General features: G+C 36.8%; 2 protein-coding genes and 1 long non-coding RNA gene across 6 annotated transcripts in view; 1 reads left to right on the forward strand and 2 right to left on the reverse strand.

The window, feature by feature from the left end:
- The window catches only part of LOC125801167 (zinc finger protein 484-like), a 634,928-nt gene that overhangs the window by 290,683 nt on the left and 320,531 nt on the right, over positions 1–23,714 (forward strand). For 2 of the 4 annotated variants that reach the window (XM_049477408.1, XM_049477409.1), the window contains exon 2: positions 16,121–21,160. In XM_049477408.1, coding sequence (XP_049333365.1) covers positions 16,240–17,766 — 1,527 coding nt within the window. In that variant the 5' untranslated portion in view covers positions 16,121–16,239 and the 3' untranslated portion in view covers positions 17,767–21,160. Of the gene's footprint in view, positions 1–7,015; positions 7,087–16,120; positions 21,161–23,714 lie in introns of those variants that run through there. The other 2 variants (XR_007438635.1, XM_049477407.1) reach the window with 2 other exon arrangements.
- Positions 1–23,714, reverse strand: part of LOC111188977 (NACHT, LRR and PYD domains-containing protein 12) — a 900,554-nt gene that overhangs the window by 83,720 nt on the left and 793,120 nt on the right. The window lies entirely within an intron of this gene.
- On the reverse strand, positions 11,940–13,388 carry LOC125801624 (uncharacterized). Its single transcript, XR_007438831.1, has 2 exons — positions 13,300–13,388; positions 11,940–12,229 (listed from the first exon to the last, which is right to left on the reverse strand). It is a non-coding gene; the product is annotated as an uncharacterized LOC125801624 (long non-coding RNA).

Here is a 23,714-nt window from a genome sequence, read left to right on the forward strand (position 1 = left end):
ATTGCTGGTTTTGTAGGACTCCAAAATGTTTTTTTATGCAGACCTAAAAACATTTGTCATAAGTTTGGTATCCAATTAATCCAAAATGATACAGTAATATCACTTGTTACTAATGTTATTAATGGTATGGAATGTGTTTTTCAAGACTGTCTTGGTTTCATTGGATACCAATTTGATTTGCTCGTTTTATAGGACTCCGAAATTTGGTTTATGCATATCCAATTACTCCAAAATGATACAGTAATATCACTTGATATGCATGACATTAATAGTATGGAATTGGTTCTTCAAGGATTTCATTGTCTGATTTTTTTTGTTTTTATACAATACCGAATGGACATTTTTGGTATCCAATTACTCCAAAATGATACAGTAATATCACTTCAAACATATACCTGGATACATGAGAATAAAATCTTTAAGAAACTAGTTCTGTGATATGATAATTTGATTTGCTTATTTAATATGACTCCTTATTTAACATTTCCAAAACGTTACACTGTTATACGGATAAGCAGGAGTCTTTCTGGTGTATATTTGTGGATTAACCCTCGTTAAATCATGTTTATTTAGGTGTAAAACTAGTTTCTGTTCCATGGTCAGTCTCTGCACAAGAAGCCCAAGTCTACACCTCCGGGTGCGCTGTGCACGCGGCTAGAGTAAAACACTGTTTAGACACGCACTAGGGTTTCGGTGCAGATGGCGTGACCGCGGTCAAACATGGCGCATCATTCTCGTAATAGTTTATAATGCATGACTGCGAACATCAAATCCAGTAATAATTTAATAAATCTTACCTGTAACGTTTGTCAGACATCCTAAACAGACATCCAAATGGTTTTTATTTTCTTAATCTAAATGGTCAAACAGATGACCTACAGGTAGTGTAGCTAACTGAAATCAGTAGCTAACTGAAATCAGTTGAGCGATGCTACAGAGTAAAGTATGTTGCGGTGTAGGGTGACAACACAATTTGCATAATATTCCCATAACACCTTGCACCAATAGTGTAAAAAACATATTAAAGGACTGATTAAAACTTTTAAAAGTATTTTTAATAATGTTCTGCATATGTTTATTTGAAAAGTTTTTTATAGAATTTATATTTATAGTATTTATATTAGGGGTGTCACGATTCTCTAAATCCTCGATTCGATTTCATTTTCGATTTGAGGGTCACGATTCGATTCGATTCTCGATTTTTTTGTTTTTTTTCTTGTTATTATTTTATGCCTCATAAAATTTAAATAATATATTTATTATTATTATTATTATTATTATTATAAATATTATAAATATTATTATTATTATTTATTAAGATATATATGGTAATGCCATCTAGTGACTTTTTTTGGTAGCAACAGTGTGCACTATTAAAACAAGCAGTTTATCAGAGCTGTGTGTGGATGGAGCTGCAGTTCTTCATCCAACCACTAGCAGCAGCAGCACAAGCCCAGCTCTCTTCACTCAGTCACTACTTCAGTACAGCCCAGCCACGGGCTACAGAGCTCAGCCAGTCCGTTTTTACTGTTTCTGTAAACAAATAAAGGTTTTAACCCCACTAACCGGATAATACAGCTCACTACAGTTCATCTTTCAGCCCAAGCAGCTAACAGCAGCAGGTTAGAACAGCCGACACGGAGTCACTGCTCGGATTACATTATAAACAGGTCAGTTAGCGCGCTGCTAACCTCAGGATGTTTATAACTACGGAGTTTAGTGGACACACCACGGCCGCCAGGTAAGTCTTTTAAAGGCTACTGAAGACTATTAAAGGCTATTAGAGTGTAACCCCTGGCTCCCAGGGGTTACAAGAGGTTATTGAAAGCATTATTGGGGGGCAGAAATCAGTACAGGCTGGTTAGATAAGTGATGTGGGTATTGTCTTATAAATATTTACACATTACTTATATCTCTCCTGAAAAGCTTTTATTTTAGTCAGAAACACGCTTGTGTTTACTTTATCTGAGAGAAAGATGTTTTTTTAATTCAATGGAAAGCAACAGGTGTAGTCAATTATAAGTTTAAGATTTTTAATCCACCTCACTGTGATCTATAGTCAGTGTTCTCAAGTCACACTGACACACGCATTTCAGCGAGTTCACACGCTCTCACCTGCGCGCACCCACCCCTCCGTTAGATACAGATACAAAACCTGCGCGCCCAACCCCCGCCCCCCCTCCCCCGTTGGACAGATAAAAAACAGTGATCACACTCCCGCCGACTGCGCTCATGCAGTGGCTATCTCTATTTAAATGAATAGGATGCGCTGTGTTGGTGCCGCGCCATTTGCGTAGCGCGCTGCGCTATTTGCGTAGCGCGCGCGGGAGGGATCGTCGATCCTCTTTTTGACTTCGATACTCGAGATCGTGACCTCATTTCGATTCGATTTCGATAAAATATCGAGATCGTGACACCCCTAATTTATATGTGTTTAAAACATTATTATGCTGGCACTGAAATCTGACTGACTGGGGGTGTTCCAAATTGAAAATAAATAATCAAGGAACATTTATTCAAGGCAATTAAAACTGCTGGTTGGTTCAATAAAAAAAAACTTCCACTTATAAATTAGAAATATGTGCACTTAAGTTCTTTTTTTATCATTTTACTCTTTTTAGTGTTTTTATTTTATTTTTTTACCTTAAAATAAACTATTAAAATGCTTGCCACAAAAATCTGCCCTCATTTTAAAATGATAGTTTATTATTATTATTATTATTATTATTATTATTATTATTATTATTATTATTATTATTATTGTTGTTGTATTAGGAATATATCTGTCATACGTGCATTATTATTTCTCTGACTGAAAGCGTTAGCTCATCAAGTCTTTCAAAAGACGCTGAGGCATATGGGAAATGTAGTGCTTGTAGGCACTTGTCTTGTAGTTCTCCTCTGTACTTTTCAAACAGAAAAAAATTATCAAATGTTGCCTGAGGATAGAAGTACTTTTAAAAAAAAATTGATTTTCCCCACTGCCAAGATAAAATCCACGTGACTTGTTTAAACAAAACCTGATTCTGCATTCATTTTAGTATTTCAGTGTTTGTTCATCTACAAAAAAAAGATAAAAAGGAAATATTAGATTTTTTTCTACAAACGAATTAGCCTAGTGAAACTAAATAAAAAATCTGAACAATTATGACTGATACACACAAACCTTTTCTTTGTTACACCGAGTTTAAATGTACATGTTTTTTTCTTTAAATGACCCTAATAATTTCAACCTTTAGTTCTTTTTAAATAGATTATAATATATAAGTATATACATTATTTATTTATTTCATATCCCAGCATGTAGAGTAAAAAAATAAAATGAACAAAAACTTTAGCTGGAGAAACAATAGCACATCCCTGTGGGTACAATGCAGATGTTGGTGATCCTGGTGACCATCTAGTATCTCCGCCATCGTTTCTGGGCCAAAAGTTACTGACTCTCTCACTCACACTCACACACAAAACACAATGAACATCCTCAAAAAAACTTTTTTCCCTACTTCTGTTTCCAACAGAGATTAAATATAATTGCAGTTACTTCAAAATAATCAAACTAACTAAGATCAACGTGTAAACTTTAAGTAAGCAATATTATTATGCATAGAAATATCAGTAGCATGAACTTATTTGATTTCATCATGTGGAAGTGTAAACCATTAATAAACACACTGCAGTTCTAGTTAAATCTGCATTTTTTTATTGACACTTGTAAAGTTTGGTCCTTTAGAAAACCCTGAGTTTCTCACAGGTACATACAATTTTGCGGTGGTGTTCATGTGGATTCATCTTGTAAATTTTGGGGCGGCACAGTGGCAAGAGAGCCTGGGTTCTATTCCAAGCTGGGGTGACCCGGGTCTTTCTGTGTGGAGTTTCCACGTTCTCCCCGTGTCTGCGTGGGGTTTCCTCCGGGTGCTCAGATTTCCTTCCACAGTCCAAAGACAGCACGTCAAGGCCAATTAGGAAGCAGTAGAAATTGCCCCCTAGGTGTGAGTGAATGTGTTTGTGTGTCTGTCCCTGTCTGTCTGCCCTGCGATGGATAGGCAGCCTGTCCAGGGTGTACACTGCCTTCCGTCGATGCCAGCTGGGATAGGCTCCAGCAGTCCCCCATTCGTCTGAAGTCTAGTGGATGTAAGCGAAAAAGGCAAATAGTTGTCACAGACCTGCAAACTTAAAAAACATCAGATTAAATAATGGTAAAGCAATACTTCTTGTAGTTTTGACACTGATGGTATAATATATAAGATTAGACAAGACAAGATAAGGTAATACTTTATTGAAACAAAAATGAGGGAATTTGCAGTGTTGCAGATATATTTTTGTGGCGTCATATTCAACACTGTTTGCCAAGTACAGAGGTTCATAATAAAGAAGATTCTACAGTAATAAGACTTGTTGTTCAGGATATTCACAGCATATTAGGTTTACTTTCATAAGGCAATGTAACCTTCAACATAGTATTTGATAATCTGGAATTAGGGCAGCTGGAAATATGCAGAACAGGCAATTTATTCTCCTGACATCTTCTCAAATGCCAAGTTCAGAGGCTCATTATAAAAAAACTGTACAGTATTTTTTTTTGTTATAAAGGCTGTTCACAGTTTAATAGGTATAGTTTCATAATTTTGTGTCAAATTTAACAGACTATTTGAGAATCTGGATTTAGGGCATCTGGAAATATGCAGAACAGGCAATTTATTCTCCTTTAATCTTCTCAAATGCCAAGTTCAGAGGGTCATAATAAAAAAACTGTATAGTAATATTTCTAGTTATTTAGGCTCCTCACAGTCTAATAGGTATATTTTCATAATGTGGTGTCTGATACAACAGACTATTTGAGAATCTGGATTTAGGGCATCTGGAAATATGCAGAACAGGCAATTTATTCTCCTTTAATCTTCTCAAATGCCGTGTTCACAGGGTCATAATAAAAAAACTGTACAGTATTATTGTTAGCTCTTTGGGCTCATCACAGTGTAATAGGTATGTTTTCATGATTTTGTGTCAAATTTAACAGACTATTTGACAATCTGGAATTAGGGTAACTGGAAATATGCAGAACAGGCAATTTATTCTCCTGACATCTTCTCAAATGCCAAGTTCAGAGGCTCATTATAAAAAAACTGTACAGTAATATTTTTTGTTATTTAGGCTATTCACAGTTTAATAGGTATAGTTTCATAATTTAGTGTCAAATTTAACAGACTATTTGAGAATCTGGATTTCGGGCATCTGGAAATATGCAGAACAGGCAATTTATTCTTCTTTAATCTTCTCAAATGCCAAGTTCACAGGGTCATAATAAAAAAACTGTACAGTAATATTTTTAGCTCTTTGGGCTCATCACAGTGTAATAGGTATGTTTTCATGATTTTGTGTCAAATTTAACAGACTATTTGACAATCTGGAATTAGGGTAACTGGAAATATGCAGAACAGGCAATTTATTCTCCTTTAATCTTCTCAAATGCCAAGTTCAGAGGGTCATAATAAAAAAAAACTGTACAGTAATATTTTTTGTTATTTAGGCTATTCACAGTTTAATAGGTATAGTTTCATAATTTAGTGTCAAATTTAACAGACTATTTGAGAATCTGGATTTCGGGCATCTGGAAATATGCAGAACAGGCAATTTATTCTTCTTTAATCTTCTCAAATGCCAAGTTCACAGGGTCATAATAAAAAAACTGTACAGTAATATTTTTAGCTCTTTGGGCTCATCACAGTGTAATAGGTATGTTTTCATGATTTTGTGTCAAATTTAACAGACTATTTGACAATCTGGAATTAGGGTAACTGGAAATATGCAGAACAGGCAATTTATTCTCCTTTAATCTTCTCAAATGCCAAGTTCAGAGGGTCATAATAAAAAAAAACTGTACAGTAATATTTTTAGCTCTTTAGGCTCCTCACAGTCTAATAGGTATATTTTCATAATGTGGTGTCTGATTCAACAGACTATTTGAGAATCTGGATTTAGGGCATCTGGAAACATGCAGAACAGGCAATTTATTCTTCTTTAATCTTCTCAAATGCCAAGTTCACAGGGTCATAATAAAAAAAACTGTACAGTAATATTTTTAGCTCTTTAGGTTATTCACAGTCTAATAGGTATGTTTTCGTAATGTGGTGTCTGATTCAACAGACTATTTGAGAATCTGGATTTCGGGCATCTGGAAATATGCAGAACAGGCAATTTATTCTTCTTTAATCTTCTCAAATGCCAAGTTCACAGGGTCATAATAAAAAAACTGTACAGTAATATTTTTAGCTCTTTGGGCTCATCACAGTGTAATAGGTATGTTTTCATGATTTTGTGTCAAATTTAACAGACTATTTGACAATCTGGAATTAGGGTAACTGGAAATATGCAGAACAGGCAATTTATTCTCCTTTAATCTTCTCAAATGCCAAGTTCAGAGGGTCATAATAAAAAAAAACTGTACAGTAATATTTTTAGCTCTTTAGGCTCCTCACAGTCTAATAGGTATATTTTCATAATGTGGTGTCTGATTCAACAGACTATTTGAGAATCTGGATTTAGGGCATCTGGAAACATGCAGAACAGGCAATTTATTCTTCTTTAATCTTCTCAAATGCCAAGTTCACAGGGTCATAATAAAAAAAACTGTACAGTAATATTTTTAGCTCTTTAGGTTATTCACAGTCTAATAGGTATATTTTCATAATGTGGTGTCTGATTCAACAGACTATTTGAGAATCTGGATTTAGGGCATCTGGAAATATGCAGAACAGGCAATTTATTCTCCTTTAATCTTCTCAAATGCCAAGTTCAGAGACTCATAATAAAAAAAAACTGTAAGTATCACATTAAAAAATATTTTCTTTCCTATTTTAGTGAAATACTTTATTCTAATTTGTAAAATGAAAGAAAAGCCCCATAGAAGTAGTTCTACGCTGTTTTAAATGAGTTTTAGCTGTTTAGCTCCATTCAGCGCGGTGATGGGGTGTAATGTGATATGGAGGGGGCGGAGCTCTACATTACCCGAATGAGGCTGAGCTTCGGGCTCTGCAGTTCTTTCGCAGCGCCTGAGGAGGAAGAGCAGGATCAGCTGAACTACAGAAGGTATGGAGAAGTTTCTCTCTCTTTCTTCATCACGCTGTTCTACATTCACTCCTACACCAACACCACCTTCACCACCTTCAGCATGTGCAGCATTTACACCACCAGCACTGGATCTTCTCCGAGCTCTGCTCAGCAGTTATGTGTCGTTCGAGAACGATGCAGCTCTAAGGGTGAATCCCATTTCTCCCTTAAGAAACCCACAAATGCAAGTATTTTCCGTGTTAAAAATTACGATTAGCACTGTATTGCCTTAGTTTATTGTGTAGTTTTGATGTTTTATGGCTGAATTCTTCATAACAAGCATAAAAAGTTCGCTAGTAGTTCGTTTCGGTAGCTAGCTAGCTAGCTAACTTTCCCGTTCCACCTTAAATGGTGCAACAGACGGCAGGCGCTACCGCATTTAAGGCGGAACGGAAAAAATAAATCAAATAAAAAAATAATCAGAGCTAATTTCAGCTCCCCATCACAGAGGAATTAAGGAATGGACAATATTAATTAATTTCTGCACCTCCTTCCCCCTTTCTGAACACATACCATGCCCTAAAGTTAACTAGTTAACCAGCAGCTAACAAATATGAGCTTTCATGCTGAAATATTTTATATTATGCTCTTTAAAAAAGAGAGAAAAAATGTTAAATCAGTGTTTAAATTAATTTGATAGATAGATGAGTAATCATATCGACCTGGTCCTCACCACACAGCCTGCCTCACTCATCCTGACAGAAAAGAACCTAAAATATTAGCTTGTAAAATGACCCAGTGGTGTTTATAGCAGAATAGCACACCTAACGGTTAAAGTTAACTATATAACGAAAAGGATTAACCATTACAAACTGTGTGTACATTATCCTACCATTTAGGCTATATATCAACAACTAATAACAAATTCATGTTTTTAGGACATTCACGCTGTTGGTAGTATGTGATGTTTGGAATTGCTAGCTAGCTTGGCTAGGTCGCTAGCATTGGCTTGATAAGGTAAAGGTGGCTAAACTGTAACTTACCTTTAAAAATAATGTAATGTGCCCCTATATCCAGTTGCTGTATCCTTTTAACAAAACTGCTTTTGTTATTCAGTATTTTTCTACATTGTTCGTGACGCATTAAAAAAACATGGTGCATGCTCCACACAGTATTTTTATGTACAGATTTACAAATGTGTTAGCAATAGTAAAATGTTTTATGATGTGATTTTGTTTGGTGAGAATAATGTCATGATACAACCCAGCAAACATGCCCACAACATGGGCCAATGAGGTTGGTGCGGTACCGCCCGCATATGGGCAGCCCAAATCGGACCAATGGGTATTTGCACATTGGGCCAACAGAGATTTGCAGAGCTCTAACACACACACACACACATGCCCTCAGCGGAAAACCAATTGTGGCCCCAAATTTTTAGAACTGTGCAATATTGAACAGAGAACACTTTTCAAGAAAGAAAAGCTGTGCTATTGGCACTTTGACATTTTTTGCAACTGCCTGTAAAACAATTATATAAATAACACAATTTAAAGTGTATAGTAAATTAATAAATTTATTACAAAGTATCATGTATAAAATATAAACAACACACAACAGTATTTAAGTAAATTAAATCCCAAATTTATATTTTAGCATGTAGATAAACATGTACTCCATAAATATCTCCATTTGCAAAAACAGTATTTATAATAAACGGTATGATATAAATATCAAACATAATACAAAATAACAAAGAATTATACAACTTAAAAAAAAAAAATATATATATATATATATATAAACATCAATAAAAACAGCAAATCATATTCTTGAATAAATACTTAAATGCACTAGACTGATGTAGTAGATGAATAATAAACTGATACTATTATTGCTACTGGAACAAAGCCTCTGGGGTGGGTTTCCCGAAAACGAACAACCTTAGCGAATAACGAACGAACTAACGAATGACGTGAGTAAAGAACGAGCCAGTTCTGCGAGTGTTTCCCAAAGAGCTTCGCAACGTGAAAATTAACAAAGGAGGTTAAAGAACGTCTTTGTTGACTCCTCCCCCGAAACAGCGCACTCAATCGATCCACACATATCGATTATTATGCAGTATTTATTCAGTATTACACCCTAAAAATGTAAAAAAGTGTTGTAATCATCAATATTATACATATTTTGAAATTTAAATTACAAAAGGATGTACTTTGGCATTAATAAAATACTCCTACAGATACATATGGCTAAATAAATAAGTCATATGTTTATATATAAATGTTTAATAAACATTAAACTTTTTTAAAACTATTATTGTTAATATACATATATATTATATTAATAGATATTGTACTAATATTATTAATAGTAATATTGATAATAATATTAATTTATTATTATTATAATTATTAATAATATAAAAATAATATAATAATATAAAAATAATTATTGTTCCGGTGTGTGTGTGTGTGTGTGTGTGTGTGTGTGTGTGTATATATATATATATATATTGTTGTAAAAAGAAAATGAAAGATGGGTTACCCCCATCCACCATCCGGGGTACAACTCCCCTGCGTGTTCGTTTTGATGGAGAGAGTTGCAGACAGGTGGAGTGGAGTTGAAAGCAAATCAAGTATTTATTACAAAATACTGAATTCAGGAGAACCAATACATACAAGACAGTTAACAGCCATCAAATAGTAAAAGTTCTGACCCCCCTCTGATCTGACTCCATGTTTATACCCCAAATGACGTGAAACCTGCTGATGAGGCGTTGCTAAAATCATCTCATGTTAGTATGCATAATTTCACGTGTTAGTAATCCGTTTCACGTGTCTGACCAGACCACTAGTGCTTGGCCTTGACTGTGTCCAGCCAGAACTGAACATTGTGGCATTATCTGTGTGCGTGTGCGTCACTCCCCGCTTTGAAGAGCTGCAGGTTTAGGGAGGCACCCACACACAGAGAAGGCCGCTTTGGTCTAAGAGCCTCCTCTGTATCAATTTAGTTCATACAGAGTGTACCAGTCGATGATTGATGGCCGTTAGTTGTGACCAAAATGCCTTAAGCATGAGCTAAACAAGTCACACAATGGATTTCTTATGTTATATGTTAATGTGTTAGTGGCGCGTGGTTAGTCCGCCATACAATAGATCCTATGTGTTAGTAAATGCCTTATGTATCATGTGGGTTTGTCATATAATAGAGTCTGAGTTAGTTACATGCCTGATCAAGCAATGTTTAACTATATGTGTAAAGAATATATATTGTGAGTATTGGTTAATCTTCTATATAAATGCGTATAAAATACAATGTGAGGATTGGATAATCTTCTATATAAATGCATATAAAATACAAGGTTTCACACAATGATTATGTAATTATAGATGCTAAAGTTAAGTAATCATTATTGAAGGATATTTGTCAACACACCCAAGGTATAATAAACGTTAACTCTTCAATATACACACACACACACACTGTAAAGCTCCAGCTCATCCTAAATCAACATCTCAGTTGGGTTTAGGTCAGGGGATTGTAAAGGCCATGCACCTCTTTGTTAACTAGATAATTCCATATGCGTCAATTAATTGTTTTCATAGTTTTAATATTAATCGACAATGTAAAAAAAATAAATAAATAAAAAATGAGACGTGTCAACTTTTGACTGGTATTTATATATTTGCGAGCTGACACACCCCAGAGTTTGCCCAGATGAACGGCCACAATGTTGGTTAGAAGCACCTAAATAAAGAATAATATTAAATATTACCTGCACATTCACCGATACCCTTTAAAATACGTGTAGGTGTGAGTAAAGACACTGCAGGCGTCCCTGCACCGGACCTACAGTACCAGGAATTTTCCCAATAGCATGGAAATATATTGTATTGTGCTGTAATTCCCGGGCTGGTGGGAAGTGTATATAAGTGTGTGTATGCCACATAACAGCCTGATTACAGAATCCACGGACTTGGTGACTTTGCAGCTTTGCTTAGACCGTGAGCATCCTCTGCAGGAATCTGGATTTTTAATAATTTATGGGTTTGATTGGTCAATTCCAGTATGCCCAGTTAGACTACACAGAGAAAGTTGGCATTATAATATAATATAATATAATATAATATATGATATAATATAATATAATATAACTCATTCACTCACTTACTCACTCATCGTCAACTGCTTTATCCGTTAAGGGTCGGGGGGAGGGGGGGGGGGGGGGGTGGCTGGAGTCTATACCAGCCGGCATCGGGGGGAAGGCAGTATACACCCTGGGCAGGCCGCCAATCCATCGCAGGACAGACAGACACACAGGCACATCCACTCACACACTCACACCTAAGGGGCAATTTTTATCCGACATCCAATTAGCCTGAACTTTGGACTGTGGGAGGAAACCGGAGCACCCGCAGACACAGGAAATAATATTATAATATAATATAATATAATATAATATAATAATATTAATTATTATAATAATAATTATATATATAATATAATTGATTATAATTAATAGTAACATAATATAATTGCTTCAACCAGGGAAATTATAATTTTTCTCCCTCAAAATTGGCGGTCCCTGGTGTTTAAGGTGCTGAACTGCAAGTAGAGATCCCCTAAAGAAGCTCTTAAGAATAACGACTGGGTGAGGGCACTCGTTAATCTGCGAGCGAGTTTACGTAGTACTTTAGTTACGCACGGGTTTGGGAAACACTCTTTAATTAACGATCAATCTTAAGTACGAGTTAACGAAGTTCTTAGCGTAACGAAGCTTTCAGGAAACCCACCCCTGATCTCTATTATTAATTTTATTCCTCTTGCTTGTAGACTTGGAACCAAAATGTCATCCCAATCAAACCAGTAAAAAAAAATTCTAATTGAATATAACATTAGTTTTTGCATTAAGGTTTTTATCTCACAGCAATAATAATGAAGGAGAAAATAGATGTACTTTACATAAATAGAACAGATATAGTTAATCATAATATCAAAAATGAATATTGTTTATGCATTAATATAGCATAGATCATAAATTAACTATTTGTTTGAAGAGACTGCGTGAGACGATGCTTCCGTCCACCTGAATGGTCCCGTGCATTCCAAAGCCAAACCTTTGCAACCTGCTCGATCTCTGCATCCTTTGGTGGTGGCATGATTGATCTTCTCACGGCCTCTTAAAATGATAATATAGAGATATGAGAATGCAGTCAGGTAAATACTACATCTGTTAGTGTCTTTTCATGTACAATGCTTAATTTTAGAGAAATTTGCAGACTGTATTTGATTACAGTGATTCTTATATAGTGATAGTTATTTGAATTTGAATTTCTTCAGGCTATTCATGGTGAAACATAAATAGCCTTTACAGTCACTGTGTGTGACTGGTAGTTACATTCTATAAACATGTGAGGTGGCCGATATCAGGATATCAGGTTCACAAAAATACCAAAACTTTTTAAAATGATATCTTTCCCTTAGCTTAACTGGCTATCTTTGCATTAGCTTAACTGAATATCTTTCCCTTAGCTTAACTGGCTAGCTTTCCATTAGCTTAACTGGCTATCTTTCCCTTAGCTTAACTGGCTAGCTTTCCGTTAGCTTAACTGGCTATGTTTCCGTTAGCTTAGTTGGATATCTTTCCCTTAGCTTAGCTGGCTATATTTCCGTTAGCTTAGCTGGCTAGCTTTCCCTTAGCTTAACTGGCTATCTTTTCCTTAGCTTAACTGGCTATCTTTCCCTTAGCTTGACTGGCTAGCTTTCCCTTAGCTTAACTGGCTATCTTTCCCTTAGCTTAACTGGCTAGCTTTCCCTTAGCTTAACTGGCTATCTTTCCCTTAGCTTAACTGGCTATCTTTCCCTTAGCTTAACTGGCTATCTTTCCCTTAGCTTAAGTGGATATCTTTCCATTTTCCATTTCCCTTAATATTTCCCTTAGCAAGCCATTGTTCCCTTAGCTGGTTATTGTTGACATACTTGGATATAAAGTTAACTTACTTAACAGCAGTCTTTCTCCAAGAGCCGAGATAAGCTGCCAACTTGGGAGCCCCTCGTGTTATTTAAATGTGAGGTAAATTCTCATTCTAACTTAGGACAATGCTAACTTTTTTTAGCACAATGCTAACTTCGACATAGCTACCCTTATAATGCTACAATAACCTGAGAGTGGTAACTGCATTAGCACCACATTAGCATATCTTAGCAAAAAATAGAAAAGCGTATAGTAGAACAGAAATTATAACTTACCTTTCAGTCACTTTGACAGACCAAAGTCACTCACTGACTTTGCCTTTAAGCTTGATCGTTGCTCTGTGGTAAAGGCACGTGCAGGGAGGGGGGAGGGGGAGGGGGGTGGTTTCGTTGGTCACATGATCCTCACAATTAAATATCACATGCAAAAATAAAAAAATATGTAACTTTTATAACCTTGCTGGCTTACACAAAGTGTATAGTCAAGCACAAAAACATTTATAATTTAATATTTTTATTTATTTATTATCAGCACTACCAATAATAAAAGTGAGATTATGAATCAGCACCATGGAGCAAATTCGTAGCTATCCAAAATATTAAATAAAAATATTTTTATAAATACAAATGTATAGCTGTACAGTATATGTCTTGAAAAATATGAGATGTTACTATGTGTGTGTGTGTGTGTCCCTCCAAAGGTCTCTGCACAACTCTGCTGTGGTACCTTGATTTTTCTCCACTTTTGGTTTAGAAAATCTTTCAGAGCTGATACTACATTTCACACAGTGTTGCTCCTATCCACTAAGCTAGCTAATCTACCTAGCTCTCACAGACAAAAACAATAAAAAATATTCAGATACCCTTCATATGAACTTATGACACAAACTTTCAGATTGTAAAATATTGTATGGTAAATTTGGGCTGACCCAGAGTAACCTAGCATAGGATTTGTGTGGGCATGCTCACATATGTGTGCGTGCTGCCCATATAACCCACAATGCCTACAGTGTGTAAATGGTGCAGGCTGAATTAGGGCTGACCCACAGTGGCCCTGCATGAGATTTGTGTGCACATGCCAAAGTGCAGGTTGCCGACATATAACCCATACCGGGTATGAAATGGTGCAGGCTGAATTTGGGCTGACCCACACTGGCTCTTTATGGGATTTGTGTGGGCGCATCAAAGTGTTGGCTGTCCAAATAATTCCCACACTGGGCCTACAGGGGCATTAATGCACTGGACCAGTTCAGGCTAGCCCACAGCGGCCTTTTATAGGATTTGAGTGGGCCAGCCAATGAACAGGCTGCCCACAGAAAACCCATGTTGGCCCTGTTTGGAATTTTAATGGGCTAGACCCTGCCCACAGTGCCCGCACTTAGCCCACGAAGGGCCGATGTGTAGCTTTTTGCTGGGTAATAATCCACTCCATATATGCAGGATTAAAGTAAAATAAATTATACTGGACATATACATTTATAAAATGTCTCTAGAAGATATATAATAGGAAATGAAAACAGTGTGAATTTTTCTTTTGCTTAAAACAGCAAGAAAGTACTACCCTGAATGTGATAATTAGGGGTGGGTGATATGGCTCCATATTTCAGGGTAATATAGTTCATGATATTCAAAAATATTGGCAACATTATTTCTTACGATATTTATGGCATACTGCCTTATTAAAACAGATTAATGTCATTTCTGGAGCTGTGATTGTATGCAGATAAATTATCCCATAAATGGTCCTACACCTGAAAAAAAAAAGTAATATTATCTAATTTCTAGAACATAAAAACAGGAAGGGGTAGGTCGAGACTCTTCATCAAGCATATACATTTAATACAGGCTTTTTCTGCTTCCGGTCACTGAAATTATTGTATTGAAAAACTAAATATTGATTATAAAAGGTGAGGGGTAGAGATATACTGCAAGTCAGAAAATTACAAAGATATTTATAAGATAAAATGAGATACACTTTGTTAGAGCAGTATGACATATTTACAGCTAGTGCTGGACGATATGGCCAAAATTTATATCACGATACATTCCTTAATTTCGGTCGATACAATATAATTTCGATATCGATATAAATATTTGGAAGGCCTCAGAAAAACTGTTAGGAATCCCTGCAATGGAAATCTGTACCTATTACTGTCTTTAAAGCCTCCTCTCATAAAAAAAACTGTATAATACTTTAGAAATTAAAAAATGGTCAGAATGAATTAATGCTCACCTTTATTTGCATGTAGCAATATAAAAACATGACATCTCTGTCAAACACAAACCAATAACCTATTTACATTTTACCAATATAAATAACTTTACATTACAACAGAGGCAGAGCTTCTTATCCTTTTGTAAACATATTTAACAGATCAAAACAAAAGTGCCTCATCCAGGATAAAGCATGCAGAAAGCCTTCATTTATATAAAAGGAACACGATATCACCGTCAAATAAACAAACCTATATCAACTATAAATAACTTAGATACAACATAAACTACATAAGTGCTTCAACTCCACTTTCCGGCACAATTGGGAGCAAGCTGAAGTTTATCAGACCTTTGAAAGCCGAACCACTGAATTAGACCTGCCTCCCTCAACTATCTCTCCTGTTTAATCACTTGTGGAAGCATCAGGTGTGCTCATTCTGCATCTAAAATCTAAAATTCTGCATCAGGGCCGAGCCTAATCGAGGAACTCGGTTCGGCCGCACTGCGCTCCGCTCGGCTTCATAGCGGGAGGTTCTAGGTGTGGACCGGAGCGCAGCCGAGCTTCAAGTTTTAGTAGTATGGATTATAGTGTAAAGTGTGATACTACTAAAGTAGTAGTATAACACTGTATTCAGTGTTCAGGACAGCAGCAGTGTTTCTGCTACATACATTTTGCAGCTGCAGCCTGCTGACAGTCAAGATACAACTACATATTAAAATGTCTGTGAATTTATAATGGGATAAAAGTACTGAAGCCTTTATTGTAGTATGAAGGTGTCCCAGTATTTTTCTCCATATAGTGTAACTAATGTAGGTAATTCTTTTTGGTTAATTGACCTGCTTTTATTTTAATACACAAATTTTTTTTTCTTTGTTTTTCCAGAATAAACAACCAGGATATTTAATAAAGAGCAGTGTTAAACTGCTGAAAGAGGTGAAGCACAAGCCATCCAGAAGAATCTCCTGAAAACGCAGAAATTGTTTGCTACATTTCACAGACAGATGGAGCCAAGTCCCAACATGGAGAAACATCAGCACTCTGTCAAGAGTTTTACTAAACAGAGTGATCTCAAAAAACACCAGCGCATTCACACAGGAGAGAAACCGTATCACTGCTCAGACTGTGGGAAGAGTTTTAATCAACAGAGTAATCTCAAAAACCACCAGCGCATTCACACAGGAGAGAAACCATATCACTGCTCAGACTGTGGGAAGAGTTTTAATCATCAGAGTCATCTCAAAAATCACCAGCGCATTCACACAGGAGAGAAACCGTATTACTGCTCCGATTGTGGGAAGAGTTTTACTGAACGGAGTAGTCTCAAAATACACCAGCGCATTCACACAGGAGAGAAACCGTATCACTGCTCAGACTGTGGGAAGAGTTTTACTAGACAGAGTGATCTCAAAAATCACCAGCGCATTCACACAGGAGAGAAACCGTATCACTGTTCAGACTGTGGAAAGAGTTTTACTAAACAGAGTAATCTCAAACTGCATCAGCGCATTCACACAGGAGAGAAACCGTATTACTGTTTCGACTGTGGGAAGAGTTTTACTAAACAGAGTAATCTCAAAATACACCAGCGCATTCACACAGGAGAGAAACTATATCACTGCTCAGACTGTGGGAAGAGTTTTAATCAACAGGGTCATCTCAAAAATCACCAGCGCATTCACACAGGAGAGAAACCGTATCACTGCTCCGATTGTGGGAAGAGTTTTACTAGACAGAGTACTCTCCAAATACACCAGCGCATTCACACAGGAGAGAAACCGTATCACTGCTCCGATTGTGGGAAGAGTTTTACTGAACAGAGTAGTCTCAAAATACACCAGCGCATTCACACAGGAGAGAAACCGTATTACTGCTCCGATTGTGGGAAGAGTTTTACTGAACAGAGTAGTCTCAAAATACACCAACGCATTCACACAGGAGAGAAACCGTATTACTGTTTCGACTGTGATAAGTGTTTTACTACACAGAGTCATCTCAAACTGCACCAGCGCATTCACACAGGAGAGAAACCGTATCACTGCTCCGATTGTGGGAAGAGTTTTACTAGACAGAGTACTCTCCAAATACACCAGCGCATTCACACAGGAGAGAAACTGTATCACTGCTCCGATTGTGGGAAGAGTTTTACTGAACAGAGTAATCTCAAAATACACCAGCGCATTCACACAGGAGAGAAACCGTATCACTGCTCCGATTGTGGGAAGAGTTTTACTAGACAGAGTACTCTCCAAATACACCAGCGCATTCACACAGGAGAGAAACTGTATCACTGCTCCGATTGTGGGAAGAGTTTTACTCAACAGAGTAATCTCAAACTGCACCAGCGCATTCACACAGGAGAGAAACCGTATCACTGCTCAGACTGTGGGAAGAGTTTTACTCAACAGAGTAATCTCAAAAAACACCAGCGCATTCACACAGGAGAGAAACCGTATCACTGCTCAGACTGTGGGAAGAGTTTTACTTTACAGAGTGAACTTATATTACATCAGTGCATTCACAAAAGATAGAAAAGTATCCCAAATCTGTTCCTCTGCCATAAAAAATGCAAACCTTAAATCTTTCAGACAGCCAAAAACACCTCATCATGCACACAATCTTCACTCAGTTACAAGAACTTCATTTAAAAATGGCTTTTTACAGGTTCAGAAAAATGAATCTTATCCAGAGATGATGTTTACTGAATTTCATGCTGTGTTTTTATGTATGTTTGTATACCTACATTAGTTAATGCCTGCAGAGCTCTTCAACACTTAGTGTTGTGTTTTAAGAAGTTTTTACACACAGAATCATAAATGGTACCACTAACAGCATAAACTAGGAACATACATTTTTACAATTTTTTCAGTGATATGCTGAATAAATAGTAAAGCGATGATGCTAGCTCAGAGTAAAATCGTATATTAAATCTCAGCATTAGCTTTAGAACTAATAATAAACAAAAGTGAGGATTTTATCATTCTGGGACATTTTTAGGTTTAAAAATTGAATATGCTTTGCCATAAGTAGGAAATGATCATTTGGTCAACTTATGTCATTTACAGCCTTAACACATTCTCAATTGTTTACATATAAAAACTTTATTTATTTTTTCCTCCACTCCACGTTTGTAGTTTGTAGTTGGAGCGAGGGCACTGCCAGTGTTTGCTCCAGATGTTAGATTAGCATTACTTAGTCTTTTAAAATTTAGATGTCGTAGTTTAAAGGAGTAGAGTATTCTTAGGAGTAGAGAATATTCTTAGCTTGCAACAAAAGGCCAACAAAATCCTTTTCAGAAAACAAAAAAAAAACGGTCTAGCTGTAGTTTCCATACTGAAAGCAACACTCAGCAGGCTATGCAGCAGTAAGACTGCAGGATCCTTGATTCCCTCTACTGCACATGTGTCAAACACAAGGCCCGCGGGCCAAATGTGGCCACATCCAAGCGAGAGCTTGTAAGATCTTAGTGTCTATAATAAATAGGTCAGAAGCGTTCTTTGACCAAAAACTACATTTCCCACAATGCTTGTCGATTGTATTACCCGCGAAGTTACGGCTTACTGCCACTACACGGCAGTGTAGTCATTGATGTGGAAACCCTGCCGGAGGGAAGGCGTAACTTCGCGGGTGGAATTGAGACATACAAACGTTTATCCCATAATGTCCAGAAAAAGAGAAGTTGATGCAGACGGACGGCTGTGCTTCAAGGCGAAAGACCGGTATGCCTTTTGTGTTACAAAGAGTGTTACTGACCAAAATAAACGCTTTTTAGGAGAGATATAAGTTCTGTGTAAATATTTATAAGACAATAGCTGAAAAAATCTGTTTTAATGACGTTAATAAACATCACTGTGACAGCGCTAGTCACAGTTTCAGCAAAGGAGGAGCACGTGTATCACTTATCTAACCAGCCTTTACTGATTTCTGCCCCCAATAACCCTTTCAATAACCTCCAATAGCCTTTAATAGTCTTCAGTAGCCTTCAACAGTCTAACCTTGCAGCCGTGGTGTGTTCTAAACTCCGTAGTTATAAACATTCTGAGGTTAGCAGCGCGCTAACAGACCTGTTTATAATGTAATCCCAGCAGTGACTCCGTGACGGCTGCTCTAAACTGCTGCTCTTAGCTGCTTGGGCTGAAAAATGAACTGTAGAGAGCTGTATTATCCGGTTAGTGGGGTTAAAATCTTTATTTTCTACACAGAAGAATTTTAAAAACTGTAAAAACGCTCCAGACTGGCTCACCTGAGCCTGTAGCCCGTGGCTGGGCTGTAGCTCTGACTCAGTAAAGACTGCGGGCTTGTGCTGCTGCTGCAGCTCCCACTAGTGGTTGTATGAGGAACTGCTAAATCTGAGGAAATGCTAAATCTATCACATGTTCTTAACAGCTCACAATTTTAAATTTTATATTTATTAAGCCTTATTTCAGTATCAAACGTTTTGATCAAAGTTAATATAACTTGTATTTTATGTCATTTCTATTCACTTGACTAGTTTGGTTCTTGATTGATGGAGTTTTTGGATTTCATAACATGACAAATTAAAAGGATTTATGTTAATAGAGCAACAAGCAAACATTTTTTCCATGCAACTGTAATATTTGATTGAATAAATAGTATATTGAGAGTTATTTAACATTAAGGAGTAATTACATTCATTTTATATTACATTTGATTACATTTTATTACATTTATAAGTTACATCTGGCCCTCAGTGGACAGCCAATATGCCAATGTGGCCCTCGGCCAAAATGAGTTTGACACCCCTGCTCTACTGGTTTTCTCATTGGTCTATGGTTCAGTCAGTCTGATTAAAAATCTGCAAGTTAATCTACAGGGATATTTGGTTGTGTTGTGTTGCTAAAGTTATATACTCTGTTATCTTTTCCTTATTTGGTATCGTTTTGCTAAAGGGTTTTTTTTTTATATCTCTAAAGGTACTAAAAATATCTAATCCATTTACTTTATTGATTGTTTTATCCAGTACCAGCTATTATCGTTGTTTTACATCACCTTATGTATTTACTCATATTCATATCTATGTGATTCAATAAAAGGCTTTTATATTGCAAGATCTGCAAACTTATCTATTCTTTCAACTTAAGCATTTAGCCAAAAGCTTTTGTACACAGCCAAACATACATTCAAGCAACCACTATATACAGTGCCTTGCAAAAGTATTCGGCCCCCCCTTGAACTTTTCAAACTTTTGCCACATTTTGGGCTTCAAACATAAATATATGATTTTTTGGTTTGTTTTTTGTGAAGAATTAAGAAGTGTGTAAGAATACGGAGGAGTTTTGCCTTACTATGTTCATTGTTCATTGATTAAAGGGTTAATCTGTGTGTAACTAAATCAGCATTTCACTTAATCAGTACGTTATTCAAGCATTTAGCACGATTCATGATGATTCACATTGTGACTTAGAATGTATGTATATTGTGTCCTTGTGCTCAAAGCAAGGCCGTTTTTCTTGCAACTTAGCATGATTGATTTTTTCCAGCAGAACCATGAGTTTCTGTACATGTAATCTATAGTCTGATAAGGTTGGGGTGAACGAGTTCTCGGCTGACGTATAGGATGAATAACTGCTTATCAGTATCAGGATCCGGGGGGTGTGAGGAGCCTCCTCACACACTATTAGACTGAGGCCAGGCGAATGCCTGTATTTATTAGACTCTGTCTAGGAAGAAGAGTAGAGTTGGGCGGGAGAGCTTCTCCCGAGAGGGACTACAGAGCCACAGGTCCTGTTCACACAGCCGAGAACTCTGGAAACCCCAACTTTTCTCACCTTTGGGGTTTTCCTCTTATTTTCACCTTTTTATTTCAATTCAATTTTTCAATAATCTTTTTACTAAATTTTTGATGTATCCAAAAAAACTGTTTTGCTCAGAAGATTCTTTGAATAAAATCTGACGGAACTACAATTTTGGACTGGATCTCCTTTTCTTCTTTATGACGTATCATGCCAGATACATCATAATTCGAACAGTAGATCAATAATCTTTCAAGTGGGAGACAATCGTGAAGTGGAAAGAAATTTATTGGATGCTATCTCATTATTTTGAGATACTCTCATCATTTGGAGATACTCAGTATTTTGAGAACATTGGTATTTAAACTGTGTGAAACTGACACCAATAAATCCATAACTCCTGCTATTTACTTACTAATAAGTAGTTTTTCTCAGTAGCTCAGTCGCTGTGAAGTGTGGAGAATAGTTTTGCAATATATTGATTATCGCTGAATCACAGTTTTGAGATATCACCGTTATCATTAATTTACCACTTTACTGAAATATGCTGAAAAAAACTTGAAAGTGCTTGAATTTTACATGGTAAAAGGTGTTTGAACCCTGTGTTTGAAAACCCCAGCAGCACTGCTGCACCTGATCTACATGTACCAACACAACACACACAAACACGTCACCACATTAGTGTCAATGCAGTTTTAAGAAATATTTATCACGAAAATAAAGCTCTCTGGCGCTGGGAATTAAATATACAGGGTAAAATTTAGGCTAATCGGATATGCAGGTGAAAAAATAAACTGTGAAAAAATATGTGTGTGAATATGTGTATGTTTATACCTACAAATCTCAAATGTAAATTGACATAATATGGACCATTAAATGACGGTAACAACCTGACCGTTTGACACTTAGCTAATCTGCATACCAGTAGGAGAGAGCAGAGATAGACTGGCTGTGTATGAAACGGTAGGCAGCTACCACAATCCCTCATGCCTGAGCTGTTCATATGTTAACACCCACTAAATGCTTAACCCTTTACAAGTATTAATATGAACTTTAGGAAAAAGAATATAAACAGAATTGCCCTTTTTTCTATTGTGAGTTAAATGAAGTCACTGCTGCCTATTCTAATAAGCTAACCGTATGACTAGCTTGACGAGCTCTGGGGACATTTTTACATGGGATGTGTCTGAAAGATCTGTGGACAAAAATACATTACTTAAATTAATGAAAAGTATTATTACAAACGTTACAAAAGGACTTTCTGAGCTGAAAACAAAAAAAAAGAAAATAAGTTTTATAAAATTTATTGAGTTATCATATATATCCTATACCCAGTTTATAGACACATTTGGGACATACCGGGGTTGGACAATGAAACTGAAACACCTGTCTACAGTCACTCAGTTTTGGATCTTAGTTTGCATAAAAATAAATTTATGCCAGTTTTTACCCTGAGCTCTGGCTTGCTCCAATTTTTTTCCTCCTTTTTTCCTCTCTGTGTCACAAACTCTTCTAGTTCCTCCCTTTACCCAAGTTTGATTTTAGGAAGTCTTTATAGCCACAGGGTCAAAATGAGACGCATAAACACTACAGAGCAGGGGTCTCGCCATGGGCGCAGATGATTATAGTGACCTCATCCGAAATCTACCATCTACAAGCATAAACGTTGGGGTTTTAATTTAATTAACAGTACGTTTGTGGAATTCTGTGTTCCACAATGCCCTCGTTTTTAAACTAGGAAGCGTTCAGTTCAGAGGTTACATTGTTCGGAGCTCCGTGTTCCAGTTCCAATGTAAATTTAACGCACCTTCTCAAGTCCGGGGTTCTAAGGAGCTGGTAACTGCCTGTAGACTACAGACACAGGCAGTTACCAGCTCCTTACGGTACGTGTCCACTGGCACTTTTTTTCAACGCTGGATCTCCTTGCTCGTTTTTGAATTAAAATGAAGCAACAGAAGTAGACAGTCATAAGTTTAATATTTTTATTTTTTTACCAACCTCACTGTAACCTATAGCTCTATAAATCCATATTCTGCCGCTTTCAGCTTCTCTTCTGTGGTTGAAAGGCGCCTGTTCTGTGTGTGTGTGTGTGTGTAAGAGGCTTGTGTGTGTGTGAAGACGCAGCCTGCTCTTCCCTCATTGGCTGGACGCAGCCTGCTTTTCCCTGATTGGCTGGACTGGACACAGTGCGGTGGCCGGATTTATTTGAATAAAGTTGAGCCGGAGGGCGGAGCTGCGTTAAACGCAACAACCCGGCATGCACCGAGGCATGCAGCGGCTCTCTCCATTGATTTTATGTATGATGTTATTATGATGTTATTTTAGTAAGCAGTCGCTGTTAACTGAAATTATAAGATGTAAAATGTTAACATTGTCTTCCTGGTCTTGCCTAGGCTGTAGCAATGAAGAAACAAAAAACAATGACAGCGTTTTTTCAAAAACCAAACAATGTGATATGGAATAGTAGGATGTCAGTGATTTGGCATCATGGTGTAAGAATGCGCGCAGATGGCACTGGGGACATATTGACATACCAGACCAATAACAGTTTCAGTATGGCTAGTGTTGATCAGAAAAGTGATTATTCTAAAGTTTATTGCAGCATATACATATATATATATACATAATTTTACAGATTGGTCCCCCCCAGTTCAAAATGTCCATCTGCGCCCCTGGGTCTCACACTCGCGGCCCGCGGGCCAATTGCGAGACGTGTTGTTACAAAC

This window comes from Astyanax mexicanus, chromosome 4, assembly GCF_023375975.1.
Source record: "Astyanax mexicanus isolate ESR-SI-001 chromosome 4, AstMex3_surface, whole genome shotgun sequence".
Lineage (NCBI taxonomy): Eukaryota > Metazoa > Chordata > Actinopteri > Characiformes > Acestrorhamphidae > Astyanax > Astyanax mexicanus.